A 23190-nucleotide genomic window follows, 5' to 3' on the forward strand; every position below is an offset into this window, starting at 1 on the left:
GATTATGGGTTAATATTCTATAGAGAAAAAGAAAACATTTCAAGTCATAATTGTTTTTTTTAACTTTTTAGGTAAGTATTCTTATATTACTATTATATAGTAAATGTACCAGTTTCTGTATAGTTTAATAGTTCAATACATTTTGAAAATAAAAGACATTTGTAACCATTACAATTGAGATATGGAGCATTTCTGTTACCTTAAAAATATCTGTCATCCCTCTTTGCTGTCAATCCCTACCTCATCGCAATCCCCTCCCATTTCAAATAAAACTTCAGCAATTGATACCTGTGTTTAAGTTTTTTCTCTGTCAGAAAAATGTTCATATATCTCACAAAAATCATGAACAAATCCAGGTCAGGACAGAGTGCTGCACGAGAGAGCAATTAAATTGGAACACAGGACAGAGGTGACAAGGGTAGCTTCAAGACAAGGGAGTTGGTGCTTATGATTTATAGAAGACTAAAGGGTAGAAGAGATTTCTTACTTTGTGGGAGGGTCATGGTGTAACATAGATGTAGAATACACAAGTTTTAGTTATAGAAGAACTATAACCTAGATGAAAGAATGGAAATAAATCCTCTATTCCCTGATGTACTGCAGGCAGAGGAGATGGAGATTAAAAACAGCACTTTGGTAACAGAATTTATCCTCCTTGGTCTGACTCAGTCTCGAAATATTCAGCTCCTGGTTTTTGTCCTGATCTTAATTTTCTATCTCATCATCCTCCCTGGAAACTTCCTCATCATCCTCACCATCAGGTCAGACCCTGGCCTCACGGCTCCACTCTACTTCTTTCTGGGCAACTTGGCCTTCCTGGATGCATCCTACTCCTTCATCGTGGCTCCCAGGATGCTGGTGGACTTCCTCTCTGAGAAGAAGGTGATCTCCTACAGAGGCTGCATCACTCAGCTCTTTTTCTTGCACTTCCTTGGAGGAGGGGAGGGGTTACTCCTGGTAGTGATGGCCTTGGACCGCTACATTGCCATCTGTCGTCCTTTACACTACTCAACTGTCATGAACCCTAGAGCCTGCTATGCCTTGCTCGTGGCTCTGTGGCTTGGAGGCTTTGTCCACTCCATCATCCAGGTGGCCCTCATCCTCCACTTGCCCTTCTGTGGTCCAAACCGACTAGACAACTTCTTCTGTGATGTGCCACAGGTCATCAAGCTGGCCTGCACTGACACCTTTGTGGTGGAGCTCCTGATGGTCTTCAACAGTGGCTTGCTCACCCTCATATGTTTTCTGGGGCTTCTGGCCTCCTATGCCATCATCCTCTGCCATGTACGTGGGTCTGCTTCTGAAGGGAAGAGCAAGGCTCTGTCCACATGCACGACTCACATCATCATCATACTTCTCATGTTTGGACCTGCCATCTTTATCTACACCCGTCCTTTCAGAGCTTTACCAGCTGACAAGGTGGTTTCTTTTTTCCACACAGTTGTCTTTCCTTTGATGAACCCTGTGATTTATACCCTTCGCAACCAGGAAGTGAAATCTTCTATGAGGAGGATATTAAGCCGGCATGTGGTTTGTTGAACGGATTTTATAATAAGCTATGAAGGGGAAATTCTGGCCCCAAATAATTAATTTAAAAAATATTGTTTTTCATTGAGTGCCTTCCGTTTCTCATGTACAGTTGTACTAATAGGGGAAAGTTATACATAACAAGTGAATATAGTTGATATATTTAAAGAACAAAGTTGTTGGACTATAGGGAATGAATGTGAGAGATTTAGGGGTTAAGTGACTGTAAGGGTCAAATCACCAAAGTCTCTTAGGCCAAGATAAGTTTTATTTTGTTCTAATTGAAATAAGAATTCATCTTAATATTTTAAGTAATAGAGTTGGCTTATCCATGATTATTTCTTTCATGGTTTAGAGGAACATCATTAGGATTCTGGGCAGAGAGCTGTAAGTGGCAAAATATCATTAAAAAGCAAATGTTATGCTGCAGACTTATTTAAACAATTTAAAATGCTTGAAAATTCCTTAAAATAAATACATTCTTTCCCCTCGCAAAGTTTGTACACTGATAAGGAAGGAAAACAGTTGGTTTTATGGAAAAAAATTCATGAAAGTATTTGATTGTTTTTCAGTGTGGTCTGATTATTACTAAGAGATTTTTACAGATCCTCCCTGGATGTTAAAACTGGCCCTCAATTGCTTTCAATCTGATTATGAAATTATAGTTATTTGGTACTATATATTCTGTTGGAGATTATCTGAAATATAACAGTGTTTAATGTGAGAAATTAGATATTATAAAATTGTTTATGGAGTAGGAGACCATTCTATATGCCAGGCTACAGATATTCAGACATAAATACAGATATTTAGACATAGAGAACCTAAAAACATGGATTGAGATTAAAAATTTGTGTTGAAAACTTATAGTACATGTACCAAAACCAGTAGAGATAAGGAATATTTGAAGAGCACTATCAGCAGACTTGACCTAGTTGCTATTTATAGAGTGATGCACTCAGCAATAAAGAGCCCAAATTCTTTTCAAGTGCATGAGTCATTCTGCAAGATAGACCCTATTCTACTTCATAAAAAGTCTCACTATATTTCATACAGATTATATACTCTGACTACGATGAAGTTGAGTTAGAAACAAAAGACAATATATTTACCATAAATATTTGCAAGTTAAGTCACATCCTTCTAAACTACTTCATGTGTCCCAGTAGAAATTATAGAGGATATTAGAAATACTTTCTCTCTCACATTTATTTTTAGAATCTGTAGCTGCTGTTGGAGATTACACAAATCAATGTTGTTAATCACCATGGGGTTTAATGTGGGGAAGTAAGTACTGATAAAGTCTTTAAAGAAGTAGGGGACCATTTTCCATGCTGGGCATCCAGAAATGGTGGCCAGAAGAACACGTTGAAGCTAATTTTCCATGTGATTATGAGGAAACTGCAATACTGAGCAAATGGGATAACAGAAGCCATTTTGCCAGGGACTGACTGAAGAAACACACTAATTAACCATGGTCTGGAATCAGGAGAATGATACAGAACACCTTTCAGTTTATTTGCCTCTTTTGCCAATAAATTTTTCTCTCAAATCAAGTGATACATGAATACATTTGATAGGCAGAATTTGGAAATCTAAATGAAGTAATCATTGGAGAGCCTGTTTATATGTTCACAGTTTCTTTGGGAAAACAAAACAAAGCAATGCAAAAAACAGTGGGAAAACATAGGATAATAGTTTTATAATTTTGGAGGTGAGAAGGCCAGTGAAGTATGACATAAAAATAGAAAATGAAAATGAAAAGTGATATTTGACATGTTAAAAATATCTGTGTGGCCAAAAGTGAAAGAGTGATGAAAATCTGCCCCCCACATGAAGATGTGCAGGTTAGTTTGTGCATAACTATAGAAGTTTACATGGAAATTGAATTGAGTGTTTCTTCTCTAACCTGGGATGGTATATGGGAGCATTAATCCATAAAGATCAAAATAAAAAGCTATGAACTAAGGAAACTAAAATAAATGATGAGTTTAATTCACCTAATACAGAGAAATGAATACATGAATATGAAATTGATATATACCCAGAAGGAAATACGAGCAACTGAAACAAATAGTCAATTAACAACAGAAAATGTGGAAAGGTTTATAAACATAATAATAATGTTATTCTCAAAAGCAAACTAATGAGAATAAAGACAACTGGTTCTGGTTAGCTTGTAGAAGAATGCTACTCATGTATTATCAACAACAAAAAAACTACAAAATGAAAACTGTACTTTTCTATAAGGTCATGAAAGAGTGGATGAAGCAAAGAAGTCTTTATATTGAGCTCCAAAGAGGAGCAGGGCCTGTATAGACAAGCAGAGAGCTATGACAGCTCCACACCTGTGGGCAAGTACCTAGTCTGGATATGGGCAGATGAAGGTGTGATTTACAATAAAATGAGATATTTTGAAGGGATGAGAAAAAGCAAGATGCTCTTCTTATGACCCATGAGATACGAACATATTAGAATCTGAGAGAGCTAATTTGCCTGTCTCCTTTTCCCTCTTCCTTTTTTTTTTTTTTTTTTTTTTTTTGTCTTTATAGAGCAGCATCCTCGGCATATGGACGTTCCCAAGCTAGGGGTCAAATCTGAGCTGTAGCTGCCTGCCTACACCCATGCCACAGCAACACCAGATCTGAGCCACGTCTGCCACCTATATAACAGCTCACGTAACACCAGACCCTTAACCCACTAAGTGAAGCCAGGTATCGAACCCGCCTCCTCATGGATACTAGTCAGGTTTCTTACTGCTGAGCCATGATGGGAACTCCCTCTCCCTTCCCTTTTGTAACCACTAGTTTGTGTTCTATCTCTGTGAGTTTGTTTCTGTTTCACATACACAGTCATTTCTGTTACTTTTCAGATTTCATCTATAAGTGATAACATACAGCATTTTTCCTTCGTGGTCTGACTTATTTCATAAGCACAATATTCTCTAGGTCTAATCATTATTTGAAAAAATCAAAATTAATTAATTAATTACAAAATAAATGTTAAAACTTAAACGAATTCAGGATAGGTAATAATATGAGAAGCTATATTAGAAGCTGAGGCAAAAGGAAAAATCTATAGTGTTCAGATCTTTTATTAGAAAAGTTGATAATCTGTTCATAACTTTTACATTAACATAGATTCTTAAGCTATGGCATTAAAATCTTATTATCATTATCAGGTTTTTGGTTTGATGCTAAATTTTTTTATTTTTTATATTTTATTTTTTTTAATTTAATCTTATTTTTTGAATTATTTACCCAATACAATTTTTTTTTCTACTGTCCTGCATGGTGACCCAGTTACATGGTAAATTTAGTGACTGAGGCAAGTAGGTCACTTGCCTCATCCTGACCCTGCTTTCTTGGTGTATATATATAGCAACAATCTCTCATAATTTATTGACTTTTTTCTCTCTTTGATTTTATTATAAGATGTAAGTGAAAATTTTTAGCCTTCTATTTATGTTGACCTAGCTAATGTGCTTGAAATTTGGTTCTATTTTCTCACCAACTGGGAGGATTTTGGTGTTAGAATTCAGGATTAACCCAGGATGGCATTATGTGACATATTTTAAAATATTAGCCTTTTACAGAGGTCTGGCATTTTTCTTTGCCTAATTCAGTTGACTTTCTAATCACTCCCTTTGGAAATGTTCAGCAGGGTCACGGCAGTCTCAATTCTCCAAAGCACTTTCTCCACTGCATCATAAAGGATTAGAGGAGATTTCAAAATCTGAGGTTCCCTGCATGAGAACAGACATTTCTGAACAATGACAAGCATGGTCAGTGAATCTTTTTATCAGGATGGGGAGGAGGGCTACATTGTGAGAATTACATCAAACCTGGAGACTCCAGTTTCTGGGGATGGGGGCTACTCCTATTTACAAGAAACGGGCAGGACAGAACAATAGAAAACCCATTACAAGGACTCTACTGCTTCATCTGCTGCCTTGGAGTGCAAGGGCATAGAGGTCAGAGTTTCAGCAGAATAGCCAGAGCCTTAGGTCTGAATTCCTCAGTGTGGCATTTTCTACCCCCTCCCCAAGGGATTGCCGGCTGCTCCTGATGCTTAGAGTTACTTTAATGGTGGAAAGAAACTTTCATTCTATTACCCTAATTAAGTGAACTCATCAATAGCTTTCAGAGATTTGACATCTGGTTTAGAACCCAGGAGCATACAGTGGCTGACACATTTTATGTTCCTTGTAAAGTACAAAGGAAAGGGAAGAAGATGCAAAAAGGGTAGTCCTTGTAAAGTACAAAGGAAAGGGAAGAAGATGCAAAAAGGGTAGGCTTAAGGGCTCCAGGGAAAAGCTTCACAGATTTTATGATTTTGCAGAAGCTTAACCCAGATCTCTTAATTTCCATATGCAATGCTTTTGAGAGTTTCTTCTGTTGCCTATGGTTCTATCATTCATCCACACAGGGCTTTGATGGCTATTAGAGAGAAAGCTGTGAAACTGAGCAAAGCTGGAAATAGAACCATCTGGCTGCACTGGCACCCTTACATGAGGGCCTTTTCACCTCCATGGTGTCTTCTGTCTATTAATCACTCAGGAGTATGTAGCTACCATCACCCAGGGTTCATCTTTAAGATGCTGACAAAGGCTGTCATGGCGATGTGTTCATTCATTAGACATACCTTTTAACCCCTAACACTTTCAGGGTTAGCTTTGGTTTGAACTTCCTGGAGAGAGTTGATATTACCATCATCATCACAATGTGATCTTCAGATCACCCTTGTCGGTTAGAAAGAGTCAACCCATCATTCTATTTCTTGAATAAAAACTCAGAGTTCTGAAAGCTAAGTGATGTGCCCAGGGCCACAGAGTTAGCGAATTTCTGAGCCAAGACATCAGAATCAGATACAACGACTCAAACCAAGGAGAGTTCTAACATTGCCTAGAAAGGAAGCATTTGAAGGAAATTTAGAGTTACTTTAATCTAACCATCCCATTTTATTAATGAGAGAATTTCCTTGCTGAACACCCATCCATTTGTTTGGTGTGTTAAACATCATCAGCATCAGTATCCATGAACTATGTGATCATGTCTTTGATCCACATTTTTCAGAAAATGTCAACTTGTTAATTTGCACTTAAACAAATTGTAATCATCAATCAATATGCTGACAGACTCTGCAATGAAATTATGGCAACTTTGTCAAATGTATTCATTTCATTAGCATTATACTATGAAATATTCTTTTTTAAAAAATTTAACTCTTCTCATTACATCAGGTTCATTTATGTGCAGAAAAATTATAAGAGGAAGTGGGAAGTAATTAATGAGTGATATACATTTGGTAAATTGCAAAAAGAATTCAGTTGAGGAGAAAATGTTTAGCACTACAGAGTGAATTATACAGTTTTATTTGTAGACCAGATGTTTGGAATGGTAGATATTGGGAAGCATACACGTTGCTCATTCTTGGTTGTAAGGAAATAACAATGACATTAAAAAAATCTATCTATCTATCTATCTATCTATCTATCTATCATCTATCTATCTATCTATAGATATGTAATGGCAAGACAGGCTTGTGATAAAATGGAGTAGCAATGAACATGAGGAAAAATGGAGAGAGCAAAAATATTTCAGATGAAAGAATCTAAACAAATGAAAGGGATAAAAAGAGTGAACTTTAAGAAAACAAGAAAAAAGGGAATGAAAACTTGGGGGGAAATGAAAGGCAAGTAGTTAACAGTGGCCCAGAAACTATGACTGGACATATAAAAATAAGTTAGAAAAGCAAAGGCTTGTTGAAAATGAACAGAAGGAAAAGAGAAGCGACAGGGAAGGAAGCAAACCCATGGGTCTCTAAACCTGGCTGCAGCAGTGGTCTGACTGGAGTGAGCCCCAGGCAGGCACAGTGTTGTCTAATGAGGTTTGTGTCTCCACCCTCAGAATCAGGAAGCCTGGCTCCCTGGCCTTCTCTATTCCTCTACTGTCTCTTTCCTGCCAGACTCAGATGAATCTCTTAGTTATCTGAAGTGGCAGTGAAGGTTAGAGACAGAGTGGTGACAATGTAGATTTCTCTCCGGACAATACTTTTCCCACTGGTTTGGCTAACATGGAATATTTTTTATGAAGAGAGCCATATTTTGCAGAATTTTTTTTCCCAAATTGTATTTTATTTTACCTAGAGAAATGCTCATCTGAGACAGAGTCTCTGGATCTATGCCAACCACCATTTCAGAATCACAGGTCCAGAAGGTACCGAGATGAGGACAGGACACGGGAAGAAAATGGATCAAATAGGTCAGGTAGGGTGGAATCCTGTCTGTTGGATAATAGGGAGAATGCAGAGAGGAATGCTAGGAAGTAGTCAGAGAGGAGGAACCTATAATCCTCCATCACAGAAACCTCAGAAATCCTGAAATGTCTTAGAGACATCATCAAACATGGATACATCATGAAATAACCAACTCTGAGTAAGCTTGTGGGAAGAACAAAACCTAAGGGTAAGTAGAAGGGTCCCTTCATTTCCATTCCTGGATTTCCTGGGTATATTTCTATAGGCAGATGATGAATGGATAATGAGAGAAGTGGCTGCTTAAGTAGAGAAAAGGGAGAAAAGAAGCTAATTGCAGAGCCAGAAAATATTTTTTTCTATTAAAATTCTGTTAGGTCTCACTTTGCCTAAGGGAATATGTGTGCGTGGTGTGTGTGAGAGAGATTGTATGTTTTTATGTGTGGGTGCCTGTGTGTGGTATTTGTATATGTGTGTGTGTATATATGTATAATGTTAAAACATGACTTTTCATAAATTCCATCTGTGCCTTATAGTAGTAAAATATATAAATCTGTATATCAGCCATTTTATTAAGCTCTGAACATACCTAAACAGATATTTTTAATGTTTCCTAAATACAAACTCTAATGATTCACTGTATAGACATACTGTTTTGGGGGTTTTTGTTTTGTTTCACTTTTTAATTTCTTTTATTTCCCTCACATTTATCTCTTTCTTTCTTTTCTAAGTACTGACTCATTAGCATTTTCTCTCAAACTGTTTCCTCCTCTTTGTGCCTCATGTTCCACAGAATTTAAGACAATAGTGCTATTTAGTTAAATAGTATGGGGAATACTCATACAGATTACATTGTGTTTTTCTGTAGACTAGTAATTTTCAAAGTTTACAAAATTCATTGCCATAACAAAATATTTTTGAACATGTGCCCTAAATATATGTACATTTAATTATAAATTAATATACCATTGTATTAATATATTATACATATTAAAAGTAGCATTAAAAAATAAGAGGCAGTGACACGTACAATTATATACATGTAATAAATGTTTACTCCTATTTCTTTTTTGCCCTTCAGCAAATCATCACATACCTTTTCTAGAATAAGCCCAAACCACTAAACACACTGAGCCTTAAGTATGGATGGCTCCCTCTTCCAAAGTACTGTTCTTTTAAATATACAGGGTTAAATTTCTAACTCTAAGGTCTGTAAAGGAGTGATTTTAGGCTAGTATAGTATATTATTTTTAGTTATTCAAGTACACAAAAGAGCATTCATTGATTAAATCTGTGCAAATAGTGTCTTCATGTGATTAAACTGAGTTGTACACACCTACATTATTCTACCACTTGTCAATCGGAACAATAAATAAAACTCATTCTAAAGTTAGGGGTTATAACCACAGTAGCTTTCATTTCCTTGTCTCTGAAAGGAACAGATTAGACGAGGACCTTTATCGTTACTTCCCCTTCTTCCATGCTATGGTTTTATGTGTTGAAATAATTAAATATAAAAATTTGGTATTGTGGCATGTTGTTTGTTGAAAGGCTCTTCCATGGGCATCATACTGGGATCAGGAAAAGAAGGCAATTAGGAGAGTATGATGAATAATGAGATTCAGATAGTGCTAATTAAGCTGCACGGACAAGGTGTGGCATGGCAATGCAAGCAGTGCTTAACAAGGGACACAGCTAGGAGGCTACATCTAAGTCATGGGAAAAGTGGAGTTATTGTTGGGAAACTGGTGACCAGCTGGAGTCAGGGGATACAAGGACAGCAGGCCAGAGGAGGGCAATAAGAGAAAACAGAGAGCAAGGCAGAGAGGTAGAGACAGGATCTGGGAAGTCCATGGGCACTGAAGAAAGCAGATAATCCGGAAAAAGTTTGGGTCAGTGGATGAGGAGAAAAGGCATGTAATTCCAAGAAAACTGCTAAGCCTCAAGCACAACACAAACCCCCAAATGCAAATATCTTGATAATGAGAGTCATGTGTTTCCCAATCGGGTGACTTTTCCTATGACTCAAGGAGGCAGGAATCCTGAGAAGGTGCAGGATGCAAGACTCAGAGTGGAGAGCTGTGCTGTGTGGGAATAAGCACATGGCTGAATGGGAATAAGAGTGTGGCTTTGGAAATGGTGTGTTTGTTTGCTTGTTTACATTGAAAGAAGAAATGTTTGGAGTTTACCAAGGATATTAGAGAGGGCTGAGATGTGCTGTTTTCAGATGAAGTGATGGATATGTCAAATAGTTTTAGCTAGATAACCACCAGGGTCTAGATGTAAGACAGAGTAATAACACTAAACTCTGCTTCTTGATGTACTACAGGCAGAGGAGATGGAGAATGAGAACAGTACTGTGGTGGCTGAATTTATCTTTGTTGGTCTGACCCAGTCTCGAAATATCCAGCTCCTGGTCTTTGTCCTGATCTTAATTTTCTATCTCATCATCCTCCCTGGAAACTTCCTCATCATCCTCACCATCAGGTCAGACCCTGGCCTCACGGCTCCACTCTACTTCTTTCTGGGCAACTTGGCCTTCCTGGATGCATCCTACTCCTTCATCGTGGCTCCCAGGATGCTGGTGGACTTCCTCTCTGAGAAGAAGGTGATCTCCTACAGAGGCTGCATCACTCAGCTCTTTTTCTTGCATTTCCTTGGAGGAGGGGAGGGGTTACTCCTGGTAGTGATGGCCTTGGACCGCTACATTGCCATCTGTCGTCCTTTACACTACTCAACTGTCATGAACCCTAGAGCCTGCTATGCCTTGCTCGTGGCTCTGTGGCTTGGAGGCTTTGTCCACTCCATCATCCAGGTGGCCCTCATCCTCCACTTGCCCTTCTGTGGTCCAAACCGACTAGACAACTTCTTCTGTGATGTGCCACAGGTCATCAAGCTGGCCTGCACTGACACCTTTGTGGTGGAGCTCCTGATGGTCTTCAACAGTGGTCTCATGACCCTCCTGTGTTTCTTGGGGCTTCTGGCCTCTTATCCTGTCATCCTCTGTCGTGTCCGTGGTTCCTCCTCTGAGGGGAAGACCAAAGCCATCTCTACATGCACCACCCATATCATTGTTATATTTCTTATGTTTGGGCCTGGTATCTTCATCTACACCCGCCCCTTCAGAGCCTTTCCAGCAGACAAGGTGGTTTCCCTCTTCCACACGGTGATCTTTCCTCTGTTGAACCCTGTGATTTATACCCTTCGCAACCAGGAAGTAAAAACTTCACTGAAAAGGTTGTTTAATCAACAATTAGCCTGATCAAAAGTGGGAAATATGAGTAAGAAAATCAAGATGGGAGAATTTCAGCTGAAATCAGTTTATTCATTTTCCAAACATGACATTTATAGATCACCTCCCATTTGTCAGGACTATTGTAGGCATTGGGAAAAAGCTATTAGTGGGAGAAGTAAAATCACTGTTCCCTGAAGTTACAATTGAGTAGCAATAGCCAGCCAATCATGTAGAAAATAAACAGCATGGATTAAAGAAGAGGTATCTTGAACACACTAGAAAGAAAAGCAAAATATTAAACAGCAAGTGAGAGGTGGGGTAATAAGTTTATATTTAGTCTTGAAGCAGGGCCTTTATACAGAAGTGAAGTTTTGGCTGATATCTAGATAAATGGGATATGCCAACCATGCAAACATCAATGGGCAGAACGTTGCAGGCAGATGGGACAGGTAGTAAAAAATGGGAAGACAAGAATGAACTTGGTGTATTTGAGGATCACAGCAAAGGTCCAAACTGACTGGGATATAATAAATGAATGGGTAAACATTAGAGTTTGTGTTGGACATCCTTATAGTTTCCAACTATATACGGGTCTATGAAGTGAATATAATGAGTTTTTTTTTTAAGTATAATAAACCCATTCTAAGGGTTTAAGCAAAATAATAAATTCTCTCATATGGTTTCATAAATGACGTAGAGTTGTAAACTCAAGATTCTACGATGATATCAGAGTTGAAAAATAATCATTAAACAGGAAATTCCATGCTTATGTTTTAAAAGGAATTAAACTGTAAAATTTTCTTCCATAATTATTTAGAGGAAGGCAGATAAAACCTGTCATTTTCATGTGAAAAGGCCATGGAAACATTTCACTTTTTTTCCTCTATAACTTCATTATTAGTCTTAGTGGACTTTTTTGACTCCTAGCTGTTTGCTGATCTCATCCCCAACTGAGTGTACTAATTTCACACTGAGTGTACTAATGGTGATTCTTAGGTGGACCAGTCAGGAATCTATTGCATTCTAGCTATGTAAAAAAATATGATTTAACATAGAGAACTACATGCTTAGGAAACAGTTGTAAAGTCTGGAAGAACAGACCATAGCTAGGCATCCAGAGATGTCTCCCAAAATAACACAGGGCACCGAGGCTGTCAAGGTGGCTGCTCTTGCTACAATCTTTGCAATCTTGTCTGAAAAATGCCATCATGTTAGCCACAGACTAGGGACAAGATGATGATCCAGAGCTACTGTGCACCTATCAGGTCTCCCCTAGACAAACAGAAGCTTCTATTGCTACTGCCTCTCTGCCTCATTGACTTAACCAAATTTAAGTTTCTTCTGAATATACTGAATGGGCAATATTCAAAACAAATCTGGAACCCCAAATGCTGGGGAATAAATTTCTTTTTTTTTTTTTTTTTTTTTTTTTTTTTTGTCTTTTTTATCTTTTCAGAGCTGCACCTGCGGCATATGGATGGTCATAGGCTAGGGGTTTAATCAGAGCTGTAGCTGCCGGCCTACATCACAGCCGCACCAACACAGGATCTGAGCCTGGTCTGCGACCTACACCACAGCTCACAGCAATGCCAGATCCTTAACCCACTGAGAGAGTCCAGGGATTGAACTGGAACTCATGGTTCCTAGTCAGATTCATTTCCGCTGTACCACGATCGAAATCTAGGATTAAATTTTTATATTTTATTTTCAAATAATCAAAATTAAAATGGCTATGAATATAAACCATGCGCAGGGTAAAAACACTCAGGTTACATAGTTTTCTCTTTTCTCAAATATCTCCTCCCCATCTTCACTCTCAGCTTATCTTGTAGCTCCTATTTCGCTGAGAGAGGAGCAGAAATGAATTCCTCAAGCTTCTACCCCTCTGTCTTCCCACATACCTGCCTCTTTCCTGAGACTGGGTTACCTGATGCTGCTCCTACAAAAGCTCACTCTTCCATCTGTGCATGAGTATTCACCCCCTCTTTCCTATTAAGGACCATCACCTTGGTAATTCTTTCTCTCCTCTGCACTGTTATATTTTTTCCTCCCTATTGGATTTTTTTCCCCTTAGCATATAACCATTTTTTTATATTAAATAAAAACCTTTTTTGTCAACTTTCTCCTTTCACAGCTTCCCTTTACAGCAAAGATTAAAAAGTAATCTAGATTTTAAACATTAAAAGACTTTTTTGTTCATTTGTTTTTTGTCTTTTTAGGGCCCCACCCATGGCATACAGAGGTTCCCAGGCTAGGAGTCAAATCGGAGGTTCAGCTGCCAGCCTATCCACTGCCCCAGCAATGCCAGAGCTGAGCCGCATCTGTGACCTACACCAGGGCTCACGGAAACGCCAGATCCTTAACCCTCTGAGTGAGGCCAGGGACCGAACCTTCAAGCTTATGGTTCCTAGTCAGATTAGTTTCTGCTGCACCATGACAGGAACTCCTAAACATGAACACACTTTTAAAGAGCAATTTTAAGTTTATAGAAAAGTTGAGCAGAAAATATAGAATTTCTATATACTTTCCGCCCACCACTACATATACATATTTTTCCCTATTAATATCTTGCTTAAGTGTGGTGTATTTGTAATGATTGATGAACCAATATTGATACTTTATTTTAAAGTAACGTCCAAAAATTTACATTAGAATTCCCATTTTTCCATACAGTTCTATGGATTATGATGAAGGCATGTCACCTATCCATCATTACAGTATCATGCAGAGTTGTTTTGCTGCCCTAAAAATACTGTGTTCCACCTATTCATCTCTTCCTCTCTGCTCTCCTCAAGCCCCGACAACCATTGATTTTTAGCTAATTCTTTAGTTTACCTTTTATAGGCTGTCATGTAGTTGGTATCATACAGTGCTTAGTCAGTCTTTTCAGGCTGGTGTGTTTATGCCCTCTGCTTTTAGTGTCTTTCCTTTCAATTCACCCAATCATGCCAATAAAATAGTTCTTCTCATGACCACTAATGACATCAATGATCCTTATTCAGTCTCATCATATGTGACTTCTGAATGACATTTGACACAATGCCTTCCCAGGACTCTCCACCCTCATCTTCCCCTCTCTGTCTAACCAGCTGTTCCTTCATCCTTCTTTGAGAATTTCTCTTTAGCGACCCAGCTTTCTTGGCTTTAAGTCCTATATCTAAATATGGACAAGCTCTCTGCATAACTTTCTCTCCTCTCCGTAGAAGCCCATGCCCCTGTTGCAGCTGGACTTTAATGTCTCTCTGCATGCGTAACACCCCAGACTGATTCCTGATTTTTTAATTATTATTGTTATTATTATATTTTTGCTTTTTAGGGCTGCACCCATGGCATAATGAGGTTCCCAGGCTAAGGGCTGAATTGGAGCTGCAGCTGCTGCCCTACACCACAGCCAGAGCAACATGGGATCCAAGCCATATCTGCAACCTACACCACTGCTCATAGCAATGCTGGATCCCTAATCCACTGAGCCAGGCCTGGGATCAAACCCTCATGGATCCATACTCATGGATCCTAGTTGGGTTCATTAACCACTGAACCACGAAGGGAACGCACTGACTCCTGATTTTCACCACACCCCTCTCCTCATCCCACAACCCAATCTCAGTTAATTGTACTTCCATTTTTCTAGCCGCTGGTCCAAAAATTTGGATTCGTACTATTTTAAAAATATTTTCTCGCGTATTCCACATCCAATCTGTTAACAAGTCTGGATTAGCTATACCATGCTGAAATTGCCAAATTAGATCATTTCTCCCTTCGATTCTACCACCTTGGCCCCAACCACCATCATCTCTTGCCTCTGTTACAGCTGTAGCCTCTTTACTGGGGATTATTTAAATCAATAATAAAGGATAATTGAATAACTTGTAGCCATTTGAGTATTATGATCTATTTTTACTTATATAAAACATGCCTGTAATAGTAAAAGGATAAATTACAAACCACACGTAATATGACTAGTCTTTGTGCTCCTAAGCAAGATGGAGTAGCATAAACAGAAGACCCTCCAAAAAACTGACAAAATCCACAAAACAGCAGATTTCAAGACACTGAACATATGCCTCCGAACTCCATGCTCTTTCTGAATTATCTTTTATTGCTATTACTTTTCTGTTCATCCTCTTGCCTTTTCCAGGATAATTCTAGTAATAATCATATACACTTATCTTTAATTTTAAGCCAGGACAACTATTTCAGATTTATTGAATCTTTGCAACTGTTGTTGTGTTGATTTGTCTTTTTCGTTTTAGTTATTTCCTTTCTTTCTCTTTATAGAAGAGAAATAAAACAAATATATCTTAAAAACAAAGTTGCTGTTTTTCTTATTTCAAAGCCTGCAAGGAATGTGGCCAGTTAGGGAAGATTTCTGAAGGCTTTATTGCTGGTCTTAGGAGGAAAGTAGGATAACTGTGGTAGCTGTAAAGAGTTCATATCACTGAGGTATTTGGGAAGAAAGCTGTGTTTGGAGGGTAAGTCACAGATGGATAATTGACCCTCAAGTCTTTAAGACTCTCACTTATGGGTTAGCATTGAGATTTCACACCTAGTATCTTCCTGAACTGTGTCCTGAGTATTTCAAAAAATTACATTAATAATTATAATCACCTCTGCTATTCCTTTTACTATATTTTATTCAGCATTTTCTCTATGCCAGGCATTGTGCTGAATGCTGTGCTTTTATTTGTATAATTTAATGCTTAGACCCTTGCTCTAGGCTATTTGTCCTGTACCTGTCTTTACTTCTTTCAGCTACTTTAAGCTTTCCAACTTCTCCTTCCCCAAACTTCACCTACCTGGCAACAGCTATCAGCATACTACTAGCCTGTAGTAATTTTTAATGTCCTGTCTGAAATTTTACGGCAGAGATTCTTTCTTTACATGATTCTTCAAGTAATCAAGGGTTTGCAGGTGACAAAGTGATTTAGCCCAAAAGAGTAACTTTTCCAACTTTGGGGCATTGAACACTGGGCATAAAAGTGGGAATATTTCCTTAATCAAAGGAACAATGTTTTGCTTCTTAAACACTCCTTAAACAACTGCTTAAAGGTCTCCACAAGGCCAGTCCCAGTGGTGTTTTTTCTCTAATGAATACTGTTCATCATGAATGCACATCCTCACTTTAAATAGCAAAGCACACTTCACAGCTTTTGCTGCAACTTTGGGAAAAGTTGGCTCAACATTTTAATAACTCCCACTGCAAGAAGACTGTAGTGTCTAATCCTTGATCTCCCCAATGTTCCTGCTTTCTAGTGGCTTCTATAGCAAGAACAGAGAAAATATATATCCATACTCTAGGTTTCTGATGTTTACCAAGGACTATGGTGATTTCAATAGGTTTGTGAATCTTGAAGGATATGGTGTTTTTGATTTCTGATCCTTAGCTGGCAGGTTAAAAGCTGGAAATAATATTAAGGATCTTGAGAAGCAGTAGTAGTCTGTGTTTTTAGATGAACAATTTTCATTTAATAACTGTATAGATTAAAAAATAAGAGAGAAGTAGTACAGGAAAAATATGTCATTTGAAGATGTAAAGATGGATGATTTAATTAAATAAGTATTAGAAATGCTCCTCTGAAGATAAAACTTGACAACTATTTATTCATTTACAATCAATACATAACATATTAATAATATGCATATAAATTTAAATTAGGTATAATAATAGTTTTGTGTTATTACTAATTTCATTATAAAGTCAGGAAAATAGAAGAAATATTCAAGTATCCGAGGTTGAGAATTTTTAACACCTTTAATATATTAAGATACTCATACTATTTTTATAAGAAAAGAAGTAATTTAACTTCAAAAGGATGAAATGATTTTGGGAACATGGGCTCTCATCTTTTTCTAAATTGCTGACTTGAAACTAGATTAGAATAGTTTTATTGTAAATATTATTAATTAAATAAAACAAGTATTTATGAACAATATTCTGAAATTTGGATTCTGAAACTGAGAGGATTCTTCTTCTTCTTTTTTTTTTTTTTTTCGTCTTTTTTCTTTACAGGGCTGCACCCACGGCATATGGAGGTTTCCAGGCTAGGAGTCTAATCAGAGCTACAGCCGCCGGCCTATGCCAGAGCCACAGCAATGCCAGATCCGAGCCGCATCTGTGACCTACACCACAGCTCATGGTAACGCCGGATTCTTAACCCATTGAGTGAGGCCATGGATCAAACCCGCGACCTCATGGTTCCTAGTTGGATTTCTTTCTGCTGCTCCACGATGGGAATTCCATGAAACCTAGAGAATTCTTGAATGTTTCCAGGAAATATGCTTGAAATAGACCATCTAATTTAATTCTTTCAGGTAAAGAGGCCAAATCTTAGAGAGGCTACTCAAGTGTGATCAAGGTCACATAGCAGGTCAAGAATGCAACCCTCTTAACCACTGTGCCACAGTTGAGTTTTAACATTTCTGGGATATTCTCTGAAAACTTTTTTTTTTTTTTTTTTTTTGGTCTTTTTGCCTTTTCTAGGGCCGCTCACGTGGCATATGGAGGTTCCCAGGCTAGGGGACGAATCAGAGCTGTAGCCACCGGCCTACGCCAGAGCCACAGCAACGTGGGATCCAAGTCGTGGCTGCGACCTACACCACAGCTCACGGCAATGCTGGATCCTTAACCCACTGAGCAAGGCCAGGGATCGAACCCGCAATCTCATGGTTCCTAGTCAGATTCATTAACCACTGAGCCACAACGGAAACTCTGTCTCTGACAAATCTTAAAAATGATTATCAACACTGAAAGAACAATTTGAATAGTGCAAGTAAATGAGGATGAAGCCAGATTTTTCTCCACACAGGAAAACTGGTCATTTAAATTAAAAACATTATAGAAGGTATTTGCAGAACTTGCAATCTGCTGTAAGTTGAAAACTCAATTTTAAAAAGTGAGTCTTAGTTCTTAAAGTAACCTTTTTTTTTTCTCTTTCAGTTGGCTCTGGTATTATTTTGACATACCATCATCAATGTGAGTTTCTTTGTTTTGTTTTGAGCATCTTACAGGCTGGTGCTAGAAAAGGCCCCAAATGACATGCATATTCTATATTGCCTTAGTTTTGTCCTAGAATCTTTCTTTCTTTTTTCCTAATCTCAAAAACTTTGTTTGAGTAACATGAGTAGAAATTAAGAAGCAAATTTCTCCCTCTTTTAAAAAAATACTTCTGTGAGATCATGAAATAACTTTCATATGTTATTCAACTTTATTTCATAAAGTTGAAAATAATTCTCTTGTTACAGATATGCCTTTTGGTCTCCAGTAATTTTATTATATTAAGAAATTAATTTACCATTTATATATTAATAGTTAAAATAGCCTTTATCAATACTAACAAAAATAATTTGAAAATATGCAAATGAAGTGTGAAAGGAACTGGAATTTTTTGTAGCTGAGAAAACAGGAGGTCACTTAAGGAAAAACTCACTTATCACCCTCATAGCATACTAAATGGGTCTTCTGAAATCATTATGTTATGTTAAACTCTCTTTTAAATCCAGGTTCAACAACAGTAGAGTCAACATAACTGCATTTTTTTTTTTTTTTTGGTTTAACAGAAAGCTTTGAGAGTTTAACCCTCATTTAAATTTTTAGTTACCTGACTTATGAAGCAGAACACTTTCACTTAGTATAATCATCCTCTGTGACTATGAGTAATATTAACTCCTTAGCTGATATTCAGAAAACAATATTATTATATGGATATGTGATGAGTATAACCCAGTATGTACTTGATGCTGAACAAAATCAAGAAGTTGTCCATGAGTAGTGATATCTGAGAGCAATTGTTAAGTGGTTCCAAAAAAAATCTTGGCTGAGATAGGTATCTGTTGGATTTTAGGTAGTCAATGTTCTGGTGAATTATTAACTGATATCATAACTGCCTCATATATAATTGCAGAAGTATCATATTTTCTAGCTCTGTCATTTTGTTCCATTTTGTCATTATAGAGCAGAGCCTGCAGATCAATGGAGGGGGCCAACCATTCCAGGGTGTCTGAATTTGTATTACTTGGACTTACTGATTCTCCTGAGCTCCAGATTTTCTTTTTTGTGATGTTTTCCCTTTTCTACCTGATGTCCATGTTGGGCAACTGCCTGATTTTGCTCACAGTTCTGTTCAGCCCACACCTTCACTCCCCCATGTACTTCCTGCTCAGCAACCTGTCTCTCATTGACATGTGCCTGTCCTCCTTCGCCACTCCAAAGATGATCGTGGACATCTTTGCTCAACACAAGACGATCTCCTTTGAGGGCTGCATTTCTCAGATCTTCTTTTTGCACCTCTTCACTGGGACTGAGATTGTGCTGCTCATCTCCATGTCTTTTGACAGGTACATTGCCATATGCAAACCACTCCATTATTCATCAGTTATGAGCCAAAGCATGTGTGTGGGGCTTGTGGTAGCTTCTTGGACAGTGGGCTTTCTGCATACAATGACCCAGTTAGCTTTTACTCTCTATTTACCGTTCTGTGGGCCCAATGTTGTGGACAGTTTCTTCTGTGACCTTCCTTTGGTCATCCAGTTGGCATGTATAGATACATATATTCTTGGAATCTTCATGATTTCAACCAGTGGCGTGATTGCTCTTATCAGTTTTCTGCTTTTGCTCACCTCCTACATTACTGTTCTTGTCACTATAAAGGACCACTCCTCCTCAGGATCATCTAAGGCTTTGTCAACCTGCACTGCACATTTCATAGTTGTGTCAATGTTCTTTGGGCCCTGCATCTTTATCTATGTGTGGCCTTTCACAAACTTCCTGATGGACAAAACACTCTCTATTTTCTATACCATTTTCACCCCTTTTCTGAATCCACTTATCTATACTCTGAGAAACCAGGAAGTGAAGACAGCTGTGAAGAAGAAACTAAGTAACCAATATTTAAATATTGGAAAAACCACCCCAATGTATTCTGTGCAATGAACAGAGATCTCTTGGTCTGAGATTTAATAGCAACAGTTTTGCTCTCAGAACAACAGAAAAGTAAAGTTAGAATCTTTTAAGTCATTTAGTTTAAATTCATGAAAAGAAGAAGACAGGGCTGAGAGATATGAAATATTTTGCCTAGAAGTTAGTGGAGTGTTTGCAAGCGTTTTGCAATTATGGATCCATTTGAAAATCTGTTGAAATTTATAGGCTATTTTTATTGAAAAATGTACGGATCATCAAAATTGTGAACATAAATTCAGGCTTCAGAGACTCCCAAATTCTGTAAACATGTATCAGGTTAAGACTACTTAGAGAAGCCTGAGATAAATGTTGTTGTTTAGCCTTCTAACTCAGAACCTTCTCACTCAACTGCATAACCTTTTGCTGTTCTGATGATGTCCACATGTAGAACTTTAATTAATTGTTATATTAATTATGATGGGCATAACAGGTTTTTTCATATAATTAGAATATTTTCATGGAACATTGATATTGTAAAGAGGTTCTTTTGAATATTGTTGAATAATCTTGATTTAGCAGGTCCAATTGTTTGGGTTCTGAGTCAACACTGAACAAAAGAGAACAGTTCAGAGGACTGAGATTTAACAATACAATTTTTTAAAATAGATATGTGGATACTATCACACTTGATTAATTGATAGGAAATAATCAAGTGGCAACTTGTAAAGTTTAAACACAGAAAATAGACTTACTCAAATCTGATTGGCTTTCAAAATCTGGTGGAATATCATAGATTTGAGGAATTCATTAATACCAAGACTAAACATTTAGAAAATTATTAGCTGTTATAGTCATGATATAATAGCTAAATATATGATCCAAATAAATTATTCCAAAATATTATTAGTCTTAGTGTGGGGTATATGAGTATACAAAATAATGTAGTTTGTGGAAAGAAAGGATAATAATTCAAAAAATATATTGTATAATTCCCCCTTGATTATCATAAATATATTTTTTATTAAGAGACAGTCTTTGAAAATCATCTGTTCAATCATTTTGCCTAATGGCTGAAGAACCTAAAGTTTAGAGAATTCACCAAACTAGTTCAAGTCTGGATACTGTAAGGGGCAAAGATCATTGTTCTAAATATACAGGGAACTTAGAATTAAATCTTGGATCTGTCTTTTCCTAATTGTATTATCCTGGAAGATTCATTTTACCTCTCTATCCCTTTTTAATCTCTAATATAAGGATAATAAAAGTAAATTAATTGTTAAAAAGTATATTAATTGCTTGTTGTGACTGTTTGTGGAAAGCAGACAGAATGGATTCTAAAAATGTCATTTCCTTTTCCCTTCCCATGCATGTAGGCTTTTACTTAAAGTCCACCTTATTTTTAAGTAGTATGTATTTGAATAAAAATTGCATAGGTCTAACCACTATTTGTCAAACACAGACTTGATAGCTTTAGGATGTTTCTAAGACTGTGGCTTGTTAAGATGCATGGCAGAAAAACAAATAAAACACTTTCTAGTTTTCCACTGCTAAAAGGGGGAGGACTTGGAAAAGTCAGCTTAGACTAGACAGCCAGATACTTTGAGATTCCTCTGAATAACAATATCCTGATAGGCTGTATCTCCTTGAATTGACTGAGGTACATGAAAAGAGTTCAGGAAACTGTTACTGTGCCTTACAACATTTTGTGAGTACCCTGAGAAGAGCATTATTAATGCCATCTCTTTCTTGGCAAGCCCCTGCCTCACCTACACAAAGATGGCATTAATAGTTTTTTACATTTATTTTGGACTTTTAAGGTTTCAACATGCTTTGACACAAAGCCAAATATTTAATATCTGAGGTTAAATAATGTGTAGAAGTTTATGAAGGATTGTAGTGTTGGGGCTCGATATAAAGCCACATTTTAAATTTGAAATACTGTTCATTTTGAACCAAATCATGAACTCTTCCTTCTTGCTTCAAAGTCAGTTAGGCAAGTGAAAAAAGGTAGAAATGTACTTTTGCCTCATATCCATTCTTTAGAAAAAATTAAAATATTTAAAATATTAACTTCATGTCTAAAATTTTAATCTGCAATTCAGTATTTATTTATTGAGCACCTACTCTGTTCAAGGCCCTTGCTGGGTGCTGGAGATGCATTAAAGTACCAGATCTGTTTCTCTGTCTTTGAGGGACATGTGTTTAGCAATTGGATGGGCTATGTCTATCTAGGTTGAATTCCAGTCCCACCACGTTCTTGTGCAACTTTGAGCAAGTATTTTTGATGTTTCTAAGACTCCGTTTCTTCACCATAAAATACGGCCATGGTATTCAACCACTAGGGATGTTGTGAATTAAACCAAAACACCTATCATAACTAGAAGTGCTTGGCAAAAGAAGGCTTTAATGAATATTAACTAATAACATTGTTATGGTTGCTGTTGTGTTATATATGTATAAAATTTCAGGGTTACTGGAATGGAAATAGATGTGCTTACTTGAATTTAAGGGCATAGTTTTAACACTATATTAGGATGTGTTAATTTCCCTAATATTAACTAGTGGTACAATATTGGATTTGTGCCAATTATTAATCTTTGGTGCATTTCTGTAGCTAAACTGTCCTTTTATGTCTGTATTTTTCAAAAGAAGTATTATATTGTGGGGATTTCCTACTTATTTTAAGTTGAAATATATTCCAAGATTGCATGAAAGGGAAAAAGAATATATGCTGTTCAATAGGTCAGTGTCCTGTTGTATTACTGTTTTTAAATAGAGTGTACATGATTAAAAAGCAATAAAATATTATTACATACTCTTGAACTTTTATCCATTCAAAAAATAGTAGTGAAATGGTTTATATTCTTATAATACTAACTGGGAAATGAATGATGACAATTATCTATTTACTTTATATATAGCACACCATGAAATGTTTCAGCTATAGGAAGAAAGACTTTTCCAGATCTATGAATAGATGAGGGAATTGTTTATGTGGACATAATACTATTCAGGAAAGTGTTAAAATTGAAACTATAAAATTTAGCACCAAGTCAGACATTTCATCTGGCCAAAGTATCCCTGAAGCTTAAGATAAATGTATCTAGCTCTGCTTGGGTATTTCTGGTGGTACAGCTCATTCCTGAGGAACCAATTAAATCCCAAACTGTGTCATAATGCATTTTGATAATGACATTTCAGTATAATTGCGAAGGCAGGTGCACGCACGCACACACACACGACTGAGAACTCCTGAAGTAGGGCTTGTATCATCGTT

General features: G+C 37.2%; 3 protein-coding genes across 3 annotated transcripts; all 3 read left to right on the top strand.

Moving 5' to 3' along the window:
• The first annotated feature begins 600 nt into the window (after positions 1-600).
• On the top strand, positions 601-1539 carry LOC100157798 (olfactory receptor 4N4C). Its single transcript, XM_013997656.3, has one exon. The coding sequence runs from the start codon at positions 613-615 to the stop codon at positions 1537-1539; it is 927 nt and encodes a 308-aa protein (XP_013853110.3). The 5' UTR covers positions 601-612.
• An 8569-nt stretch (positions 1540-10108) lies between these two features.
• LOC100152551 (olfactory receptor 4N2) lies at positions 10109-11044 on the top strand. Its single transcript, XM_001928622.3, has one exon. The coding sequence runs from the start codon at positions 10121-10123 to the stop codon at positions 11042-11044; it is 924 nt and encodes a 307-aa protein (XP_001928657.3). The 5' UTR covers positions 10109-10120.
• Positions 11045-18939: 7895 nt separating this feature from the next.
• On the top strand, positions 18940-20207 carry LOC110261718 (olfactory receptor 4K2-like). Its single transcript, XM_021100011.2, has one exon. It carries the CDS (start codon positions 18987-18989, stop codon positions 19944-19946), a length of 960 nt encoding a protein of 319 aa, XP_020955670.2. The 5' UTR covers positions 18940-18986; the 3' UTR covers positions 19947-20207.
• The last annotated feature ends 2983 nt before the right edge of the window (positions 20208-23190 follow it).

Source organism: Sus scrofa, chromosome 7, assembly GCF_054392235.1.
Source record: "Sus scrofa isolate SSC_HxYL_T2T_F1_AM1 chromosome 7, Sscrofa_HxYL_maternal_Yorkshire_Landrace_v2.0, whole genome shotgun sequence".
In the NCBI taxonomy this organism is placed as follows: Eukaryota; Metazoa; Chordata; class Mammalia; order Artiodactyla; family Suidae; genus Sus; species Sus scrofa.